The sequence below is a fragment of the Falco peregrinus genome, chromosome 2 (assembly GCF_023634155.1).
Source record: "Falco peregrinus isolate bFalPer1 chromosome 2, bFalPer1.pri, whole genome shotgun sequence".
NCBI lineage: Eukaryota > Metazoa > Chordata > Aves > Falconiformes > Falconidae > Falco > Falco peregrinus.
The window spans coordinates 120,803,644-120,821,395 of record NC_073722.1 but is presented as its reverse complement, the minus strand read 5'-3'; the positions used below and the strand labels follow the sequence as shown (position 1 = coordinate 120,821,395).

Sequence of the window (17,752 nt, the reverse complement as noted above, 5' to 3'; positions counted from 1 at the left end):
TAACAAGAAATGAATGCTTTGATTTTGTCTCAATTCATGTTGAATCATGTCGCATCACATAATAATAACAGTAATTTTCAGATACCATTAACGTTTTTAGAAGCAACCATTTAATATTCAAGGCTTCATTTTTGTCTAATTTGACAATGTCATGAGTTTAGGGGGGCTTCAGGAGAGTGGTGTTTGTGCTAGAATACACACAATCGGTAAAAATCTTTCTGCTTGACAAGCCAGCTTTTCCATGCTCAATTCTAGAGTTTTAATTTGAAACCAAACTGTCTAATCTTTCTCTAAAAGTTGTTTACTGCTCTTTTATCGCCACTTGCTTTCATAAATGCTGTCAGTGCATATGATACTCTCTACGTCAGAACCTGCTTATAGCTGTATATTCACAAAAGAGATGAGGCTCCTGTTTATAGAATATCTCATACAGTCATGCCATATTAATTCCATTTGTGTGGAAATTAAGATGTGAATTCCAAACAAAATAATAATTGTTCTCCCTTGCTGGGGTGAAGGTTGAATTTTAGAGTATAATCAAGGTCCAGAAAATGGAAACACCCCATATCATAAGTGAGAAACGGTCTGCATAGTGAATACTGTAATTAATTTCAAAATGATTAATAGTAACTCGAATTAATTAGTATCAATCAGAATTAATTCTTCCCTGCTGCATACTCTTAATCTGTAAGTGGAGCACTTAGGTTTAAAACTTTCAGTGAGCACACTGCAAAGCTTGAATGCAACTTCCCAAGATGTAATGTTTTTCACGTTAGCATCTAACTTGTTGCTGTTGTATGGTGTATCTATGCCGTAGGCTGCCAAACCATCCCATCGCTGTCCTGCCGGCAAAGCTGAGCCCTGGATCAATTTTGCTTAACTCTGGGAAACGGAAGAGCTTGATCAGAGAGGAGCTGGTATCTCCCCATTGTTCCATTAGCCAGTTCACGGTTCTGACCCCTTTCCCACATCTGCCCACCATCAAAGGGCGGCTTGCTCCTAGTAGTGAGCCCTGGAAGTTGAGCTTCTAGTCTGTGGTTCTCCCACTGATCCTTGCAATAGAGCTGAAAGTGTGGAACTGGGAAATAAACCCCATGCCACCAAGCTACAGCTCTTCCTAAAGCGTAATGATAATCCTTTGTAGTGTTTGTGATTCGAACTATCGCTAACAACTGCATCAGTAGCAGAAACCCTGAAGATAGGCAGGTCACAGATCAGAAGGATATCAGGAAACATGAAGAAGCTCCTTAATTAATTTCTAATCCTTTTTCAGCCTTAATCTTCTTTTTCATAGGAAGATCTGGCATTACACATTTTCTGCACACATGCTTTCTAGATGATGTAGATTAAGCCTTAGGTCTCTGATTTGCTAGAAACAGCATGTTGGTAGGTTAGCTATTACTGCAGCCTTGTGCTGGGATACCACAGGATTATTCCGTCTGGGCTGATATATTCAGCTAAAATATTCATTAAAAGTATGTGAAGTTGGTCCAGTCATCCAGGATTTTAGTCCATGCTTTGTTCTGTGCTTTACAAGGGTTTGCTCAATCTCTTTGCCATAGCTGGTGCTGTTTTGTATGTGCATTTATCCCAGAGTTAGACTTTGCATATAGCATTGCTGGGGCAGGGGCAGAAGGACTTCCGAGTACCTGGTGACTAGGGTAGGGAGCACATTTTGGGAATAAGAACAAAAATACTGCAGGTAGATATTTTATATTTGTAACATATCGGTTATCCAATTATAATCAAAAGGTGGGGTTTTTTTCCTTACTAGTTAATGGCTTAGCGTCTTGTAATTGATGATGTGAGTACAGAAAATAAATGGATAGGCCTCTTCTACTAACATAAATACAGATGTAAGACAGTCAGTCAGCAGTGCATGCTGAATGGTGAAACTCTATATGCTTAATAAGACAAATATTAATCTTTTCTACTGACCTTTTTTAATGCCCTCCTTCATACAGATATCGTGTAGCAGAAACTGAGGTCTCTCAGTTTGGGACATTTGAAACAGTATGTTAGAGAATTCTGTCCCTATAAACTTCTGTAGCAAAACAGTTTCGGGATCCTATACAAGGACCATAATGTGCTTTTTTCAGTGCTTTCTAGAGAAGCTTCTAGATTTCCCTACGGGCAAATAGGAATTTTCCACAGAGATAGGGAGGTTTTTTAATAAGGAGTTAGTAAAATTTACAACTATCTGGACAACTATCACCTGATTTTGCTTCTGCTGATTCCTATAGGATAATAATCAGGCTGTAACAACAGTAGAGATGCAGAATGGTATGTTCATCCTTTCAGACTCAGAAGTGAAGGTAGGTCAGTGCTGACGATGTGTTTTGAATTGTTCCTGTGTCATATGCTCTTACAGCACTACCAGATGCACATTTAGATAAGAATTTCTAAACTGTCCCACAGCCTTGATCAGGAGAAAAATATGTTCACTAGCTTGGATGAAGCACTGCACTGTGGAAATGAAAAGCTGAACATTTACTGAGCATTTTCAGTCGGGAAGAACACACGCATTCTTGTGCTACATGCTTTTTTCAGGATTTAGGTATCTTTCAGACAGCAAATTGCAGAAAGCGTTCAGAAGTTGTTCTGCAAACATCAGGAAGAATAGAGATGCAGAGCAGACAATGGTTTTACTCAGAAGAGCAGAAGCCCCTAGGAACCTTTCCACTTGTATTTAACTGCAGAGGTACACAGAAGCAGGTACTATAGGAAAAGCAGACTTACAACTATAACTGTGCTGACTGCCCATATATAGAGGACAGTAAAAAAGAGACCAAACTAATCAAATCACTGAAAGATGAAGGGAAAAAAATCAGTTTACACAATTGCACATGAAAACATTAGGATTAACATTTTCCTGATAGCCTAAGGGATGTATTTAGGAGTTAACTAGGATTATTAAAAGCAACCCTCTTCGTTGAAATGTAATGACTTACAGAATTCTGTTTATTCAGCACTTCTGAGAACGAGGTCATGTCTGCTAAGGTGCCTAGATGTGGAAAAAGTTGACCTAGATCAGTATTTCTCAGACTTTAAGCATGTGTAGACCACTTCTGGTTCATCAGTCTTCGTGTGTCTGCAGGTCACTACAATGGACTCCACTGCCTCAAAGGGGCTCAGCTGCTGCCAGCTAGTGAAGGTCATTGGCAGTCTCACATCTAGGGGGAATTAAATTACTGGCATTTGTCACTTTGTGCCTCCTCATTTCAGTGGGATGGCATCAGGGCCCAGAGTTTGAGGAACACCAGCCTAGAGTGTAGAATTTTTATCTTGGCAGCTGTTGGTGTGATTTTGGTTTGCTTTTGTGTGACAAGACATACAAGGAATGAAAGACAGGGATTTAGGAGTATTAATATTTTTTTTTTTTAGTATATAAATGAAAAAGACAACAAGCCACAGTATTTAAACTGGAAACCTAAAAACCCTTAAAGGTGATTTGGCCATAATATTTTTATTCAGGTTTTTACTCAATATCTATTACTACTTTGTCAATTGTCAGCTTGTATATATCACATTTTGTTCAGTAATCCCTGGGTGGTTCTGTTATGCTTTATTCTCTAAATTTATGTTGCAAGTCTTTTTTTGTGCTAGGAAAGCATAAGTTGGTAGGAAAAGTGAAAAAAAAAGGAATGCTTTTGTATAAAGAGCTGGCATTGCAGCACATCACTAATAAGACATGCAAATAGGCATCTACGTATTTGGATAATTATGTACATGCTTTTAGTCCCAGAATGGATTTTCATATATACAAAAACACAATTTCAATACACAAGCTACAGTCACTGCTGAGGTGGAAGCTGGAATATCAAAAATAGTTTTTCAGTTTCAGATGGAAATATTTTAGGATATTTGCCCCTACATGTATTTTGTTAGTCTAATGTGTGCACAAATTGTGTGTTGTTTCCATTGTATTTGCGTGCTTTAGTACCAGATATGCTATCATCATATAAACCTTCTGCCCATTTAACCAAAGGGGAATCTAAGTAGTCATTCAGGTACATAAGCCTTTTTCAGTAGGTAGACTTTTGCAGTTACAGGCATCTTTTAAAATGTTACATACCCTAGCCACTGGGTTTCTGTCACCTTTCCTCTCTGAGTAATGTAATTAGCCGCAATGTTATCTGGAAGCATTGTGTGTACCGTATCTCCTTAGCAAAATGATTTAGACCAGAGGTAAGAACATCTCTGCCTGTTAAATGGTGAAGGCACTTAAGTTATTCTGCTATACGTGAAGAAACCAGTTGTTGGAAATGCTGCAATTAAGAAAAGTATCATCCTTCTTCCCTTACCCTGGTGGGTCAACTCCGGCTTATGAAAGAAAGCATTGCCTTTCTGCAGCCTTGCTATCCTAGCTTGCCTCTAGAAACTCCTGCACATTCACTGCTGGTGCTCACCAAAGCTCCCATTAAACAGCTCCAGCCCTTCACTCAGCAACATGCCCGTACTTAGCGATGGAAGTTGTCATTAAGGCTGTATGCATAATTCAGTTTGGTGACTGAAATCACCTCTGAAAAGAGGAAATCTACCACAGAAAATTTTAGGAAGTCATGCCTGTCTGGTTTTTATATGCAGCAGATTTGGCCCAGTGTCCTTATTGCAAATGAATGTCAACAATAGAAGGATAACGGATTAAAGTTCTAGCAAAAACTTCCCTTATAAATTCAGCTATTTGCCAAGTCAGTTGATGCCCTACTTTCAAGACTGTCATAGCAAGCAATTCTGAACGGTCTCTGCTTATTAAAAATGGAGTACTAAAATCAATATAGCAATATCTTGTTGGAGAAAATTCAATTTATCAACAGGTTTGTCATTTTAAAGATGATTAAAGGACTTGTTTATTAGGCATCATCGAGACTTCAGAAGTAGTTGGTAGGAAAATAATAAGGCATAAGCCACAATAGACTTACAAATCTTTCAATTACATCAGGGAGTGGGTATTTTTCGGTAAGTGAAGGCCTGAAAGCATTTCCTATCTTTACTTTAGACTGTGTCAGCCACAAATAACATATTAAAAGCTGGTACTTCTCACAGATTTCAGTAGCTCAGGGGCAGAACCATTTTTCAGAATCTGTGCATTTAAAATTGTTAAAAATACTAAGCGTGCTGAAATTTTCATGAACGTCATGTAGGAAATACATATTCTGATCTGCAAGAGTTAATTTTTGAAAGCTCCTGTTCAACCTCTGCCTAAGTTCTATCTAGTTAGTAAGAACATAAGCACATTTAAAGTATTTTCCTCTACTGCAGGCAAGAGCAGCAAATCTGAGTGTGAGAATGAACGCTAAAACTCATCTTCCTCCAGGATAAAGAGCGCAAGGCTGTCTTTACACTGTAAATAAAATGCTCAGTACCTTTCAACTTCCCAGCTATAATTCATCACAAATGGGAATGTGAACACTCAAGTGCGTGTGCAAACACCTAGAGTTGGGAAAGGTACCACATCACAGGCATTTGGGAGCATTCAGCCTCCAGCTGGCATGCCACGGAGAAGGAAAAGGGTATAAAAAATAGGAGGAAAAGCAATTACTAATAAATGGGAGTGCTGATCCATAACCGAATATCAACTACTATTTTTAAAGATTCTTCCTGGGAAGATAATAAAGGTGGACTTGTCAACATTATTGTTTCAACAACTTAAACATCCTTGAAACTCTTTAGAATATATATGATAAAACACTTGTTAAAAATGAACTTGTCTTTTATGCCTGGAAAGCTAAGATCCTATCAAGTCTAAATTGTATCCCTATTGGAAAAGCGCTTCGTCATATGCTGATCCTGAGCTAACTTTATCCCTTAACATCTTTCTCTTTTCCTTATGGACTTTTCTGCAAAGCCAGATACATCCATATTTTGGTAAGCACGGTGACCAAGCAAAACAGAAGGGAACTGGTGGTAAATTGGCATGATAGAAAATCAGTTTTTCTAATAGCCTTTTTCAGAATAGTTTCTCACCATTTCTTCCTGATTTGAGCTAGTGGAAAAGTGTCTTTTCACTCTGTATGGAATAAACATGCTTGGGAATGATGCAAGAGGAAAATAGTGCTTCTTGGTATTCAGAGCTTTGTGTCATTTTGATTACTTGTAAAAATTCTCATTTACACAACTCCAGTATACATGGAGCTGTACAGATTAGAATACCAAAAAAAGAAACAGCTCTTCCCACATAGCCATGCAATCTATAAACACAGCAGGTAGCATGGAGTGGGGGAAAAAAACAACCAACCAGCAAAAAACCCCAACAGAATACACACAACATCTCTTGACCAAGTTTTAGCAGAAGAGCGCTCATAAGTGAAGTTTTAGGAAGCTTTCTGGTTGAGAGGGTTCAGTGTGCACATCCACTGGACTGATGATGTGCACACTTAACAGCAAGTCTGGAAACATCAGGAGGGGCAAGGTCTGTCTTTATGCTGTCATTTAGCCTGGAGCTCAAGTTCATGCTGTAGCCCAAGTTTCCCAGTCTTCCATTCAACGTGCACATTGGCTCTCAGGCACATTTGAATTAGAGGCATATTGGGACACAGAGAAGATTCCTCTAGTTAAGCTAGAACTGATGCTTTTAGAGAGCTTTTATTTAAAAAAAAAAAAAAAAAAAAAAAAAAGTGGGTTTGTGGATTTTTAAAGTGTATTATCAGGGGAAAAAAAAAGAGTTTTGGAAGAGAGTGAAATGTCAGGAAAAGCAAAGATAAGTTCAGGATAGGGCTTGTTTGTTTGTTTTTCTTTTATTTCTACCTCTACTGCAGTTCCACTGTTTTCTCAACATAAAAAGGTATACAAATCCTTTTGAGGCAGATAAAACGAAAAAAGTAAAACAATCCCCTGTTAAACAGGAGCAGTCATATTTGTAACTGGAAAGGCTAATTTATTCACCTTCTTTAAAGAACTAGAAAAAGCAGGCCAGGACACAACAGCTCTCTTCTGCTGCTCAAAAAAGCACCAGTGAAATATGCTACTAGGCAGAATAGCTCATGATTTTTGCATGCCACAAAGGACTTGCCTTGACACATAATGAATTTTATTGAGGTCAAATTTCAAGTTATCTAAATACTAGTTTACCTCCAGAGATACAGGGCTCAGGAAATTATTTTGCAATAACGATGCATTTTTTTCCTTGGCAGTGATTTGGGAAGCAGCTTGATATTGTGAAATATACTACTTTCAAAAACTTGTTACAGTTCTGCTAAAAAAGCTGATAAAACTTTTGTCCCTTTCATGGCTAAAAAGCTGAGCTTTATAGATTCTCCACATTTCCACTGACTTACTATTACCATGCTTCTCCAGCTACACCACAACGCAGACACTACAGTTTCCCTCGAGCAGTGTTCAGTACGTTGCTCCTTCTTGGAACTCCATGGCTAGAGTGGCCAGAGGATTTCAAAAAGCAGCAGTTCATTATTTTAGAGGGTTTATGAAAACTTAATAGGTGTAGAAATTTAGAACTTCCTGGAAGCAAAAGAACTAGAGAAATAAAGATCTACAACAAATGGGGTTTTCTGGCTCCTGTAAAATTGTATCGTTAACCTTAATAACAGTGTGGTTTATTGCTGTGCAAAACAGATGAACTTTGAACAGGCATCCTTCACCCTGCTCAGAAAGCTGTATGCTTCTCTGTCCTTCAGACAGCAACCTGATGTTCTGGATGCACAACAGCAAGAAGGTTTTGCTGACTTACTAATTTAGGCTTGTGTGTGAGGACATTTTCCTTCCAATTTCTATTCACAGCCGTTAGTAAAAAAGAAAAGATTTTATTTCTGTGTATGTATATATGTACGCACATATATAGATACATGTATATACATCTAAAGATATATAGATGGAGGTAAATAAAGTTGTGAGTATATTAATAATCTACACAACACCACACTGTTACTTGAGTACTTAGCTTGAAAGATACTTCCCAGTATCCCAGGAAGATACTGTATCTCATCTGTTCAGCAGGGAAGTTTCTTTTAAAAGCTGCATTGGGAACAAAAATATTGAAGAAAATGTACAAGCAAAATAAAGATATTAGAAAGTTTGAATACATCTATTAGTATGCAACTGATCATATGAGATATTGAGCAACTAATGCCTAAAGTCTCTCTTGCTATATGGAAAAACATAAGGAAAGTGAAACATGCTGATTTCAATATACGTCCTATAAATTCCATCTGATCTGGATTCCATTGTAAAAAACTCTGGCATTTCAACCAAAGAGCTCTCTGAAAGAAGAGCTCTGAAATCCAGGCAGCTACCAAAGGTCAGTGCATCTCAGTATCACTCACTAAAAAATGACTCAATTAGACCCTCAGGATTTTAATATATTCAATTTTACATTTTAAACCCACATAAAAAATTGAAAGAGTAATTTTTCATTTATCTGGATTTCTCACAAGTTTGTAGGCTTCTGTACCATTTACAACCTTTTGAAAATTTATGTAAGCCTTTAGATTTTAAAAAGGCAGCTCCTTTGACATGCCTTTATCAGAGACAAAAATTATCCCTAACACAGTTTTTAGTGCAGATTCTTCAAACTAAAATCTTGGTACAGATTGCTAGACTAAATTAGGGTAATGAGTTCTCCAAGCCTCAGTTATTCTCTCAATTACTTATTGACTTAGCCTAATTCTAAATAAGGTTAATAAACTAAAAGGAGCACGCAAATGTAAGTTTTCCCTCTTTCATACATTGCTTGCAACTGTGTCACAGCACAGTGCGAGACTTGCCATCAGTGGTAAAAGGTGGCTGTAGACACACAGGATTGCGAATTGCTGAGTCTAGTTCTGCAACTGGACGGTGTAAGTCTCGTGTAGAACACCCTGAAAGATCCTTTTTAAACACTAACACGGCACAGGCTCCTCACAATGAACTTGAGTTCTCTGCTAACAAACCAAAGTCACCCCAGAATCTACCACAGTGCAGACACATCCATGTCTGCTGTTTAAGCCTTAATACTATTTATTTAAAAAAAACCCAAAAGCTGACAGTGATCTCAGTATGGAGTCTCTGCCCCATTCTACATACAATCACAAATAACTTAGAATGTCTCATAATCCCTTCACCATTTAACTGGGCTGAAGGTGACTGTGATTATTGTTGCCTTATCTGCTGGGTAACTGCGTGCTGCATGGTTCTTGCTGTATGGGAAGTCCCTTGAGGTCACATTGCCACATAACTTCTTTTCACACATTCCTTTTCCATACTTCAGTTTGCCTGCAAATATTTAGCCTGTAGGTTTCAAGATACTACTACATAACAGAAGCGGTGAACATGGAGATCCAGGCTGCTTTCCCTTCTTCAGTTCTTCAGTATTTCTTTTTTCCAACCCAAACAGCACATAATGGATCCCTCCATGCAGGAAGCTCTTGGCAGCAAGACATATCCCCCTCTTCAAATCCTTGTGGTCCCTCCAGCCTTCAGCCAGCATTGGTGCAAGCCGATCCCTTATCCAGTCGCAGAAGCCAATTTTTCTGCTTGTCTATTTCAATAATTTGATTTTAATTTAAAAAATCCAATGAAAGCTCTGGGATGAAGTTCACCTACTTTGTATGATTTACCTGTGGTTGAGCATGAATTTACTGTAAAGCTAGAGTCAGCGTGCCCAGCAATTATTAACGCTGTCAACACCATAAATTTGGCTGCATCTGCTTTAGGCTCCATAGTTACTAACAAGCAAAAATCACTGCATTAACAGAGTAGTGGAAATACAATAAAGCACTTTATTATCCCTTAAAAGGCAGCATGTGGTATATAGACTCTGTGGGCTATTACCGATGTCCTAGGAGCAGTTTCATTCGTTCACATCCTGTGGCATATAATTATCTCAGACTAACCATGACCCTGCGGGTCCTCTATTAAAATTATATTTTTGTTACAGAATGGTGTATACATTATTGAAGCACATTATTTTGATCACTGAAAATTGACATATTGTGCTCATTAGCCAGTAAGCCTGAATATTTAATTTATGAGGTTTGCTCCAAGTTTTTTACAGATCAGTCACTTAAAGGAAGTAAACAGGCAAAACTGCGCAGCAGTGAATGGGAAAGATGCTTACTGAAAATGGTGCTCTAAAAAGCAAAAAAAAGTGTGTCGTGCCATATGCTGATACATAACACATTACATTAGGCAGGTAAATGGGTTAATTGGACTCATTAACATCATATCCTTTTTAAAACTTTTCAACTAAGAAGATGAAAAGATTATTTTAGTCTTTACACTTCTCTCTTATATTTTACATTTTTCACGCAGGCCTTTTTTAATCAAATATTGATGATGATGCCTGTTGTTCTTCAAAAGCTCAGCAATTAGATTGCAGTTCCCTCCCAGTGAGTGGCACTGTATCAAAACTCTGGTATTTCCTTATCTTTATTTCCCTCCCTTCCATTTTTTTTTTTAATAAACATAACATAAGATCTATTGGATTCTTGCCAGAAAGGCAGTCAGGATATTTTGCTTATCCGATGGCCTCCAAGCAACCTGCTGAGCCTGCATCCCGCCAGCACTCTGTCGTAGACAAGAAACCTGCTTATTGCAACAGAGCCCACAATTCTGAGAGTCCTACAGCTGACACCACCACTTCTGAAACTAAAGCCACGGATTACAGTCGTGTCACACAAAAAAGATTAGTTTTTATTTTCTTCCTGGCTGTGGAAGTCCCCATGGAATAAAGGTGGAAGCTGCCTGGGATGGGTCAGCAGTGCTCTCTGCTGGCAGCAAGGAAAGCTTGCAGGACGCACAGCTGGAATCTGCCTTAACATTGCCTTCAAAAATAAAACATGAAATATTTTGAATGTGTGTCTGTGCCTAAGGCCCCGAGACGCTTATAGGCAAATCTATAGAAGACCATAACTTACAAGGTTAAGAAGCATGCCATTTATTGGAAGCATGATTTTGAAAATTATGTTGTACTAGCAGCATTCCCATAATTTCTTTACATACTGTTGCATAAAATGATTAAGCATAAAGGTAAAGGCAAGCAAAAATTATTATGAAAACTAACTATGCAAATGTACAAGTATTCATCAAAAGCACTTAAATAAAACTGAATGATCTGCAGATAGCAGTTGTTTAAAAACAATTTAAAAAATTCTTAGGTCTGTGCATGCGTCTGTGTATATACACACAGAAAACTTCAGGACAAGGACAGAGCTCTCAAAAGTTTGGAAAATCTATAGAACAATTGTCTTCTATTTGATTATATCACTCTCCTCTTTAAGAGAAGACTTTAAAGAACAAGAATAACCTTTTTAAATAACTGTTGAGTAACTAAGAAGAAAACTAAAATCCTTCTATGTTCCAGCTTGGGTCCACTCTAACAGCAGCCAGAAAATCAAGCCAGCAGCATAAAAGTACTTGTAAAACTAACTGGATGCCATAAGCACAATATTAAGAAAATAAATGTTTTTCTATAGCCACTGCTTTGAATTAAGGGAATGTAATTCTGCTGTAGAAAGCAAAGCAGCGTGCCTTAGTAGGTTACATTTGAAATTCTAGTTTGGTGCAACGCTTTGTCACTGTCCCTAAAGTCAGATTTCAAATCACAGACTTGCCCTGAGGTCTGTGTAAACTCTGTGTTCAAACTGTGAAGTCGTTGCTTTGCACATGAGAGGTACAAGGTACTTACTACAGTACAATCCGTTTAAATCAATGAGAACGGTACTTCGTATCACATAATATGGTCTGGTCAAGATTCTATGAACAACTACCAAAAAGAACATTAAATGAAAGGAACTTGCTTGAAGGACTCAGAAAAACATGATTGAGTTTATCACTGCACTTAGGAACTCAGGTTCAGGTGACCTGAGCTACAGAGTGGAATTTTGCGTAGGACAAACCTGTCCCAAGTGTCAAGAAGAAAACAAAACCACCTGGTATTAATGTTGACTTACCCTAGTGAGACAAAAAACAATTGCAGACTTGTTTTAGCATTTAAAAAAAAACTCTTGAGACCCACAGATGGCAGATGCTCAGTTTAGTATTAGTGTCCATGTTTTAGTGTTTCCACGGAGCACTAGGTGCTTCCATGAAGCTGCTAAGGAGAAGAGCTGAGCAGAAGCCCTGCGGCGCATTACAGGATCCGTGCTGTGCTCCCTAGGCCAGCCACTGCCTGCTGCTGTATTGATACTGAATGGCAGAAAGCAAAGGTAATGACAAAGTATGTGGCATGAGCAGTTCAGGCGCTGCTAACGGGGGAGGAAAGCCCACCGCTCGCTGAGCCAGCAGAGCTGCTTTCCTGCTCTGCTGCAACATCGGGCTCCAGGAGGGAAATACGGAAGCCAGGTGGCAGGTAATCGAAACTTGGTTATTGCAGGACATAAAACTGGGGCACTACGACACCTTCAAAACACTTTTCAGCCCTTGGTGATTTGCTTCCCTACACAGTACTAGGCCTTCTTCCGACTGTATCTATTTTCATCCTAAAGAAAGGAACATCTAATATTGCAGATAAGATCCAAGGACACCACAGCAGGCAGCCATACACAATTGATTTTCTTGCTTCCTTACATTCAGTGCTGCTCTACTGGTAGAGACCGATACAAATTTAAAAATGATCTTGGAACTAATCTTCAGACCACTCTTACCTGAATAAATCCACAATGCACTATTTCATTACGTTGTGAAGGCCCTCAGAAAGCAGAGGGCCTGTGCTACCCTTTGAAGAAAGATGCAAGTGAACTGCTAACGTAAGCGTGGGATTGAAAGGCAAAGAAGCCACCTCAGCTCCCTCTCCTTTCCTTTTGCATCCCCTGCGTACATTTCTAGCATGGCTTTGCCCTGAAACAGGCTTCTTTTTCCGTCACTTCTCCTGCTTTGGGTTTTGAAGGCTATTTTAACACACACTGTAATGTGAAGATGTAGGCCACAAAGTTCTGAAAAATATTTAGTTCAGGACTAGTTGTGGAAGAAAAGATGAAGGGAACAATACGTACAGTTAACTAGGACACAACAAAAATACTTCCACAGCTGCAGGGTTAAAGAACATCATTAGGCAAAAAAACGTGTTGGGATTCTTTTTCCTAATGGTCATGAAAGTCTGCAGAGTTTCAAGATAAACATGCATCAAAGAGTTTGTGTTTATTAGGGATGCATTTGTATTGACATTGCTTGTGTTCCACCTTTCAAAGCGCAGAATTGGGGCTTTTTTGTGATCACAGGGCCAGCAAGTTATACACGGATACCACATGAGTATTCAGATCTTACTTAGAAACGTAGTATAGAATATATTAGCAGCGTGCGCCTGTGTGGCTGTCTTGCATCAAGATAAAGAGAGAACAATGCTGCTGGGGAATTATGTGCACAAAGCTCTGTGAAGCAAGAATTAGAAGTAGTGAGATTAAATAGAAAATAACTACATCAGGAATATGTTAATAATTTAATTAAAGTCTACCAAAGTTGAACTGTTCTGCAATTAAGGTTGAAGCCCATCAGCATGCTCTGTTCTATGTGGGGATTTTGCCACAGGTAAAATAACCTGTTTGGAAATGTTTCTTAGTGCATGAGGAAAACGGGATCAACTGAGAGTGTGATATGATCATTAACTTTGACAATGTTGGTCTTCGCTGTTTTCTCAGACAGGGTCTTACTGACATTTTAATATATATTTTCTTTACTGCAGTCTCATTTCTAGTGCATAAGATAAATGTGAATATTGATCCTTCTGAAAAATAGGATCTAGTGCTCTTTTTTCCCCAAGTTTGTTTGCTGTGTTTACATCTTTATATAACTTACAGAACCAAAGGGTTACTAGATAGCAGAGCAAGAAGCAACACAAAGGCCATCACTATGAAGGACTTAGCACCAAAGATTAGTCTGACATATTAGGAAAATAGTTATATAGATATTAACAGATCTTTTATATTATCCTTTTAAACTACCCTATAACATTTTATCCAGTCCACAGAATGCTATAAAAAATAAATGCAATGCTTTCTGGAGTAGTAGATATTGCTGACAGTACCAGGCAGAGTCAATGTCTTTCCCAGACGGTACCCCAGTCTTCATACTGCTGTAGGAGAACGTACAAAATACAGGAAATACCTTCTTGTTCACTTCTGTGCCTGCAGCCTTTTACAAGACCACATGCAACTGCTTTCAACAAAACTGACTCAGTTTGATCTTCTAAAATGAGGGTGCACCATTACTTTAAAGGCTCAGTACCATAAAATATGGAAAATCTTTCTTTTATCGGTAGGTTCACATAGTGAATAAGATTGGAACCTTCTTTTTCTCCAGTAGCAGTTGAAACTGCATAGTGAAAAGACAATGTGTTGTTTTCTGCTGAAAACAATGGAAGACAAACTTCTTTTTTTCTTGCATTGTTTTTTGCATGACACTTTCCTACTGAATATAATGCATTTGTGCACTTTGAGCTCACAAAGAGAAAGGAATTGTGTTTATGTGACTGTGTCCTAACAACTGTAAATGGTTATATTTGAAATGCACGCTTTTAAAGGTGATAAAATTTGGGGGTTGTATATAAAACAGACAGTATCCTGAACTGCAATAAACAATTTTACATAGCATTATGGTGGTACTTCCCACAATTAAGCACAGCCTACCATACAAGTCAGAAAGTCTCCAGAAATATATTTTTAAAAAATGTTCCTAAATATTTTGATTTTTCATTCAGATATAATCTGAGTACCTGGCAAATATAAGACACTTCTGTTCTTCTTGTAGTAAGCAAATGCCCATGAAAGAAGTGCCCATTAAAAGCTGCCAGTAATGGTGGTGTCTGTTGACACTCGAGAAAAGAAATGGGCTTGGGCATGTTCTGAGGGTGCAGTTTGGTCCTGCATCTGGACTAGTATATGCAGCTACTCTTCCCCTGGGCACACACTGACAACAAGAATAGTAGTGCTTCATTTAAACCTAAGAAGGCAGATGAAAGGGCAAGGTCTTGCATTTTTTATATGGAAATTCTTGGATTTTGTCCTACGTGGTGACAAGTCTGTGTGTCCATGGAGGAGAAGTGTTCCTCCCTCCCTGCAGGTCAGAAATGAGGCATGTCAGATCCTTCCTTGCACTACTTGTATTCTTCGTCTGCAGTTATGTGGGGAAATTCTGTTTTAGAACAGTCGATGCAGCCTCATTACAAGCACTGCATTTTTATGAGGGGAGAAATGAGAAAGACAAATGTTACTCCTGTTCATAAATTTGCCTCTTATAATTTCCCCTCTCTGCTCTGCAGAGAGTTATTTGATTCATATTAGGGGTTATTTGGGTCACTTTTACCTTGAGAGAGAAAATAATGGTAACCTAATTTGAGATTTGTACCAATTTAAGTCAGAAAATGGATTCTGAATATTTTGCATAGTTGCTAAATTTAACTGTGTTCAGTGAAGCATGAGTTTCCAAATGTAAGAGGCATTAAACCATTTTCCCCTATTTGTTTTTAATCTACATTTGTTACTTATGATTAGCAATTTTATGTCATTCACATGCAGTGTACTGAAACCGAATTCAATAAACTGACCTTCCACCTATTAAACTGAACTTGGTATTTAATTATGATGCATGCAAAGTCAAGCAGAAAAACTAAGCAGCATTTATAAATAAGATCATTGTGTTTTATTTGCAATGAATAAGATTATTTGTGTTTATTACTTTTCATAAGAAATTTATTACTGCTTATTTTGAATTGGAATAAACACAAAAAATGGAACATCTGTATCAAAGTTTTTTTAAAAAGCAACAATCAAAGGCTGTTTAATCTCATCCATTTAGTTCTATTGCACAGTCTGTTCAGTGTAACTTTTTACAACATACTGTGCAAGAAAACAGGTCATTTAAACTCAGTAATTAGTATTACAGATAAAATGACACTGCAGCAATGTTAATTACTATAGCACTGATGTAGTATAGGATATAATACATAATAGTCATGTCTTTAATTTTAAATTGAAGTGCAACAAAGCATATTATTGCTACGCTTCCTCTTCTTAAAGGAAATGAATATTATTCAAGTGTACCATTTGTATCCATGCAGAATGTTTTTAAATAAATCACAGTTCTGCTTTAATTCAAACTGGCATATTTCACTTTCTAATGGCATAAATTAGGGAACCTCTTGCTCTTGGAACTTTTCCTGTGACAGTGGAAATCATGACAGAATTATATTCCATATGAAAAATTTCCACAATTATTTTCTTTTTCCTTACAGCAGCTGTAAATCAGTTTGCAAATGAAGCACAACATCCAGTCTTTTTAAAAATAAAGATGAATCTTTAAGAGCATTATAGCTATGTGAGGTGTAGTAGGAACTAGAGAGATATACATGATCGAATTGTAATTAATTCTGTACTACTATGGCTAAAATATCCGGCAGTTGTAAACATAAAATATTCATAAGAAAACAAAGAGACTTCCAGAGGACAACAATGAATTTCTTTACCTGCGGCTCCAGTAGGAGTAGGGCTCCCTATTTATGAATAATTATATCTCTGCTTTTTGCAGCACCTTTAGTTTTGGATAACTTTGTTGTAAATATTAAAAGAAGGAAAAAAGACTTAAATTTCAGATTTGTTCAAGTGTATTTAAATAATTTATGTCAGCTGAAATGTTCCCATTTTCAGTGCAGAAATTGTGTAATGAAGCCATTATTCAGACCTTGCATAAAAAAATATTTAAAAGCCTGCTTAGAAGTGTAATATTACTATTCACTGTATTAACCATGTGCCCCTGGCTAAAATATGTACATATGGATTTAGCAAAATATTTGAATATAGTGTAAAAGATTCAAAGCAGAAGTTGAAGCATAACCTCAGGTTGTGTATATCATCTCACAACAATGAGATGTCTTGCTACATTTAAATGAAGATGTGTAAAGAGCAAAATCTTGAAGTATGTATAACTGCTTTCCAGGATTTACAGATTATTTTGAAAAAAATGCTTTTTCCCCCCCCCCCCCCATTTTGTTTAGGTCAGTGGGACAATGTATAATACAGGGAGACATGTATCTCTACGATTAGACAAAGAGCATTTGGTCAACATCTCTGGAGGACCGATGACGTATAGTCACCGCTTAGAGGAAATCCGGTTACATTTTGGAAGTGAAGACAGCCAGGGATCAGAGCACCTACTCAATGGACAGGCTTTCTCTGGGGAGGTATGTCAACATACTTGGAGTTACAAATGAACCAGTATGAATTACTTGCTTTCCGTTCCTGCCTGAGTACTTTTTTAGTATTACAAATTACAAACTAATTTGCACTCATAAAAATTGTTTCCCTTTATCGATTCTGAAAATTGGGGACTTGCTTTTTTTTTTTTTTTTTTCCCTTATGCACTGAAAATTGTGTGACATATCTAAAAATGAAACTGTTGTATTTATTGTATGCATATGCAAGCCTATATTCTCATATGCGCTACTTACAAAGTAATGGAGTATCTTTTGATAGGTCTTTTATATCTCTAGTAAATGCAAATACAAGATTAACCACAAAGTAATACTGAAAGTGCTTCAAATTCTTGTAAAAGTGCTACTTTTGCTACTTACTGGTGTGTAACACTTTACATTGAGTATCATTCTGTCTTTGAATCATGTGAAAATAAGGTGATACTTAATTTTAGAGATGGTTCTACAGAAGTCTGTTGGTCTCCTCAAGAAATAAAGTTAAATCCACAAGTGAACCATGGCAGAATTGGTACTCGCTTTGTATTTTAAATACATGTCTGTAATAGTCCCAGGAAAAACCATAATTTCATGATCCTGCTAGCTATTGCAGGATGGCCCATTACTCTTGCTGCATAAATA

The 17,752-nt window shown here is 37.6% G+C and overlaps 1 protein-coding gene across 3 annotated transcripts in view; it reads left to right on the top strand.

The window, feature by feature from the left end:
- CA10 (carbonic anhydrase 10) overlaps positions 1 to 17,752 on the top strand; it is a 209,864-nt gene that overhangs the window by 144,090 nt on the left and 48,022 nt on the right. For all 3 annotated transcript variants that reach the window (XM_027795704.2, XM_005243656.3, XM_027795705.2), the window contains one exon: positions 16,919 to 17,104. In XM_027795704.2, the coding sequence (XP_027651505.1) occupies positions 16,919 to 17,104 (186 nt within the window). The remainder of the gene's footprint in view (positions 1 to 16,918; positions 17,105 to 17,752) is intronic.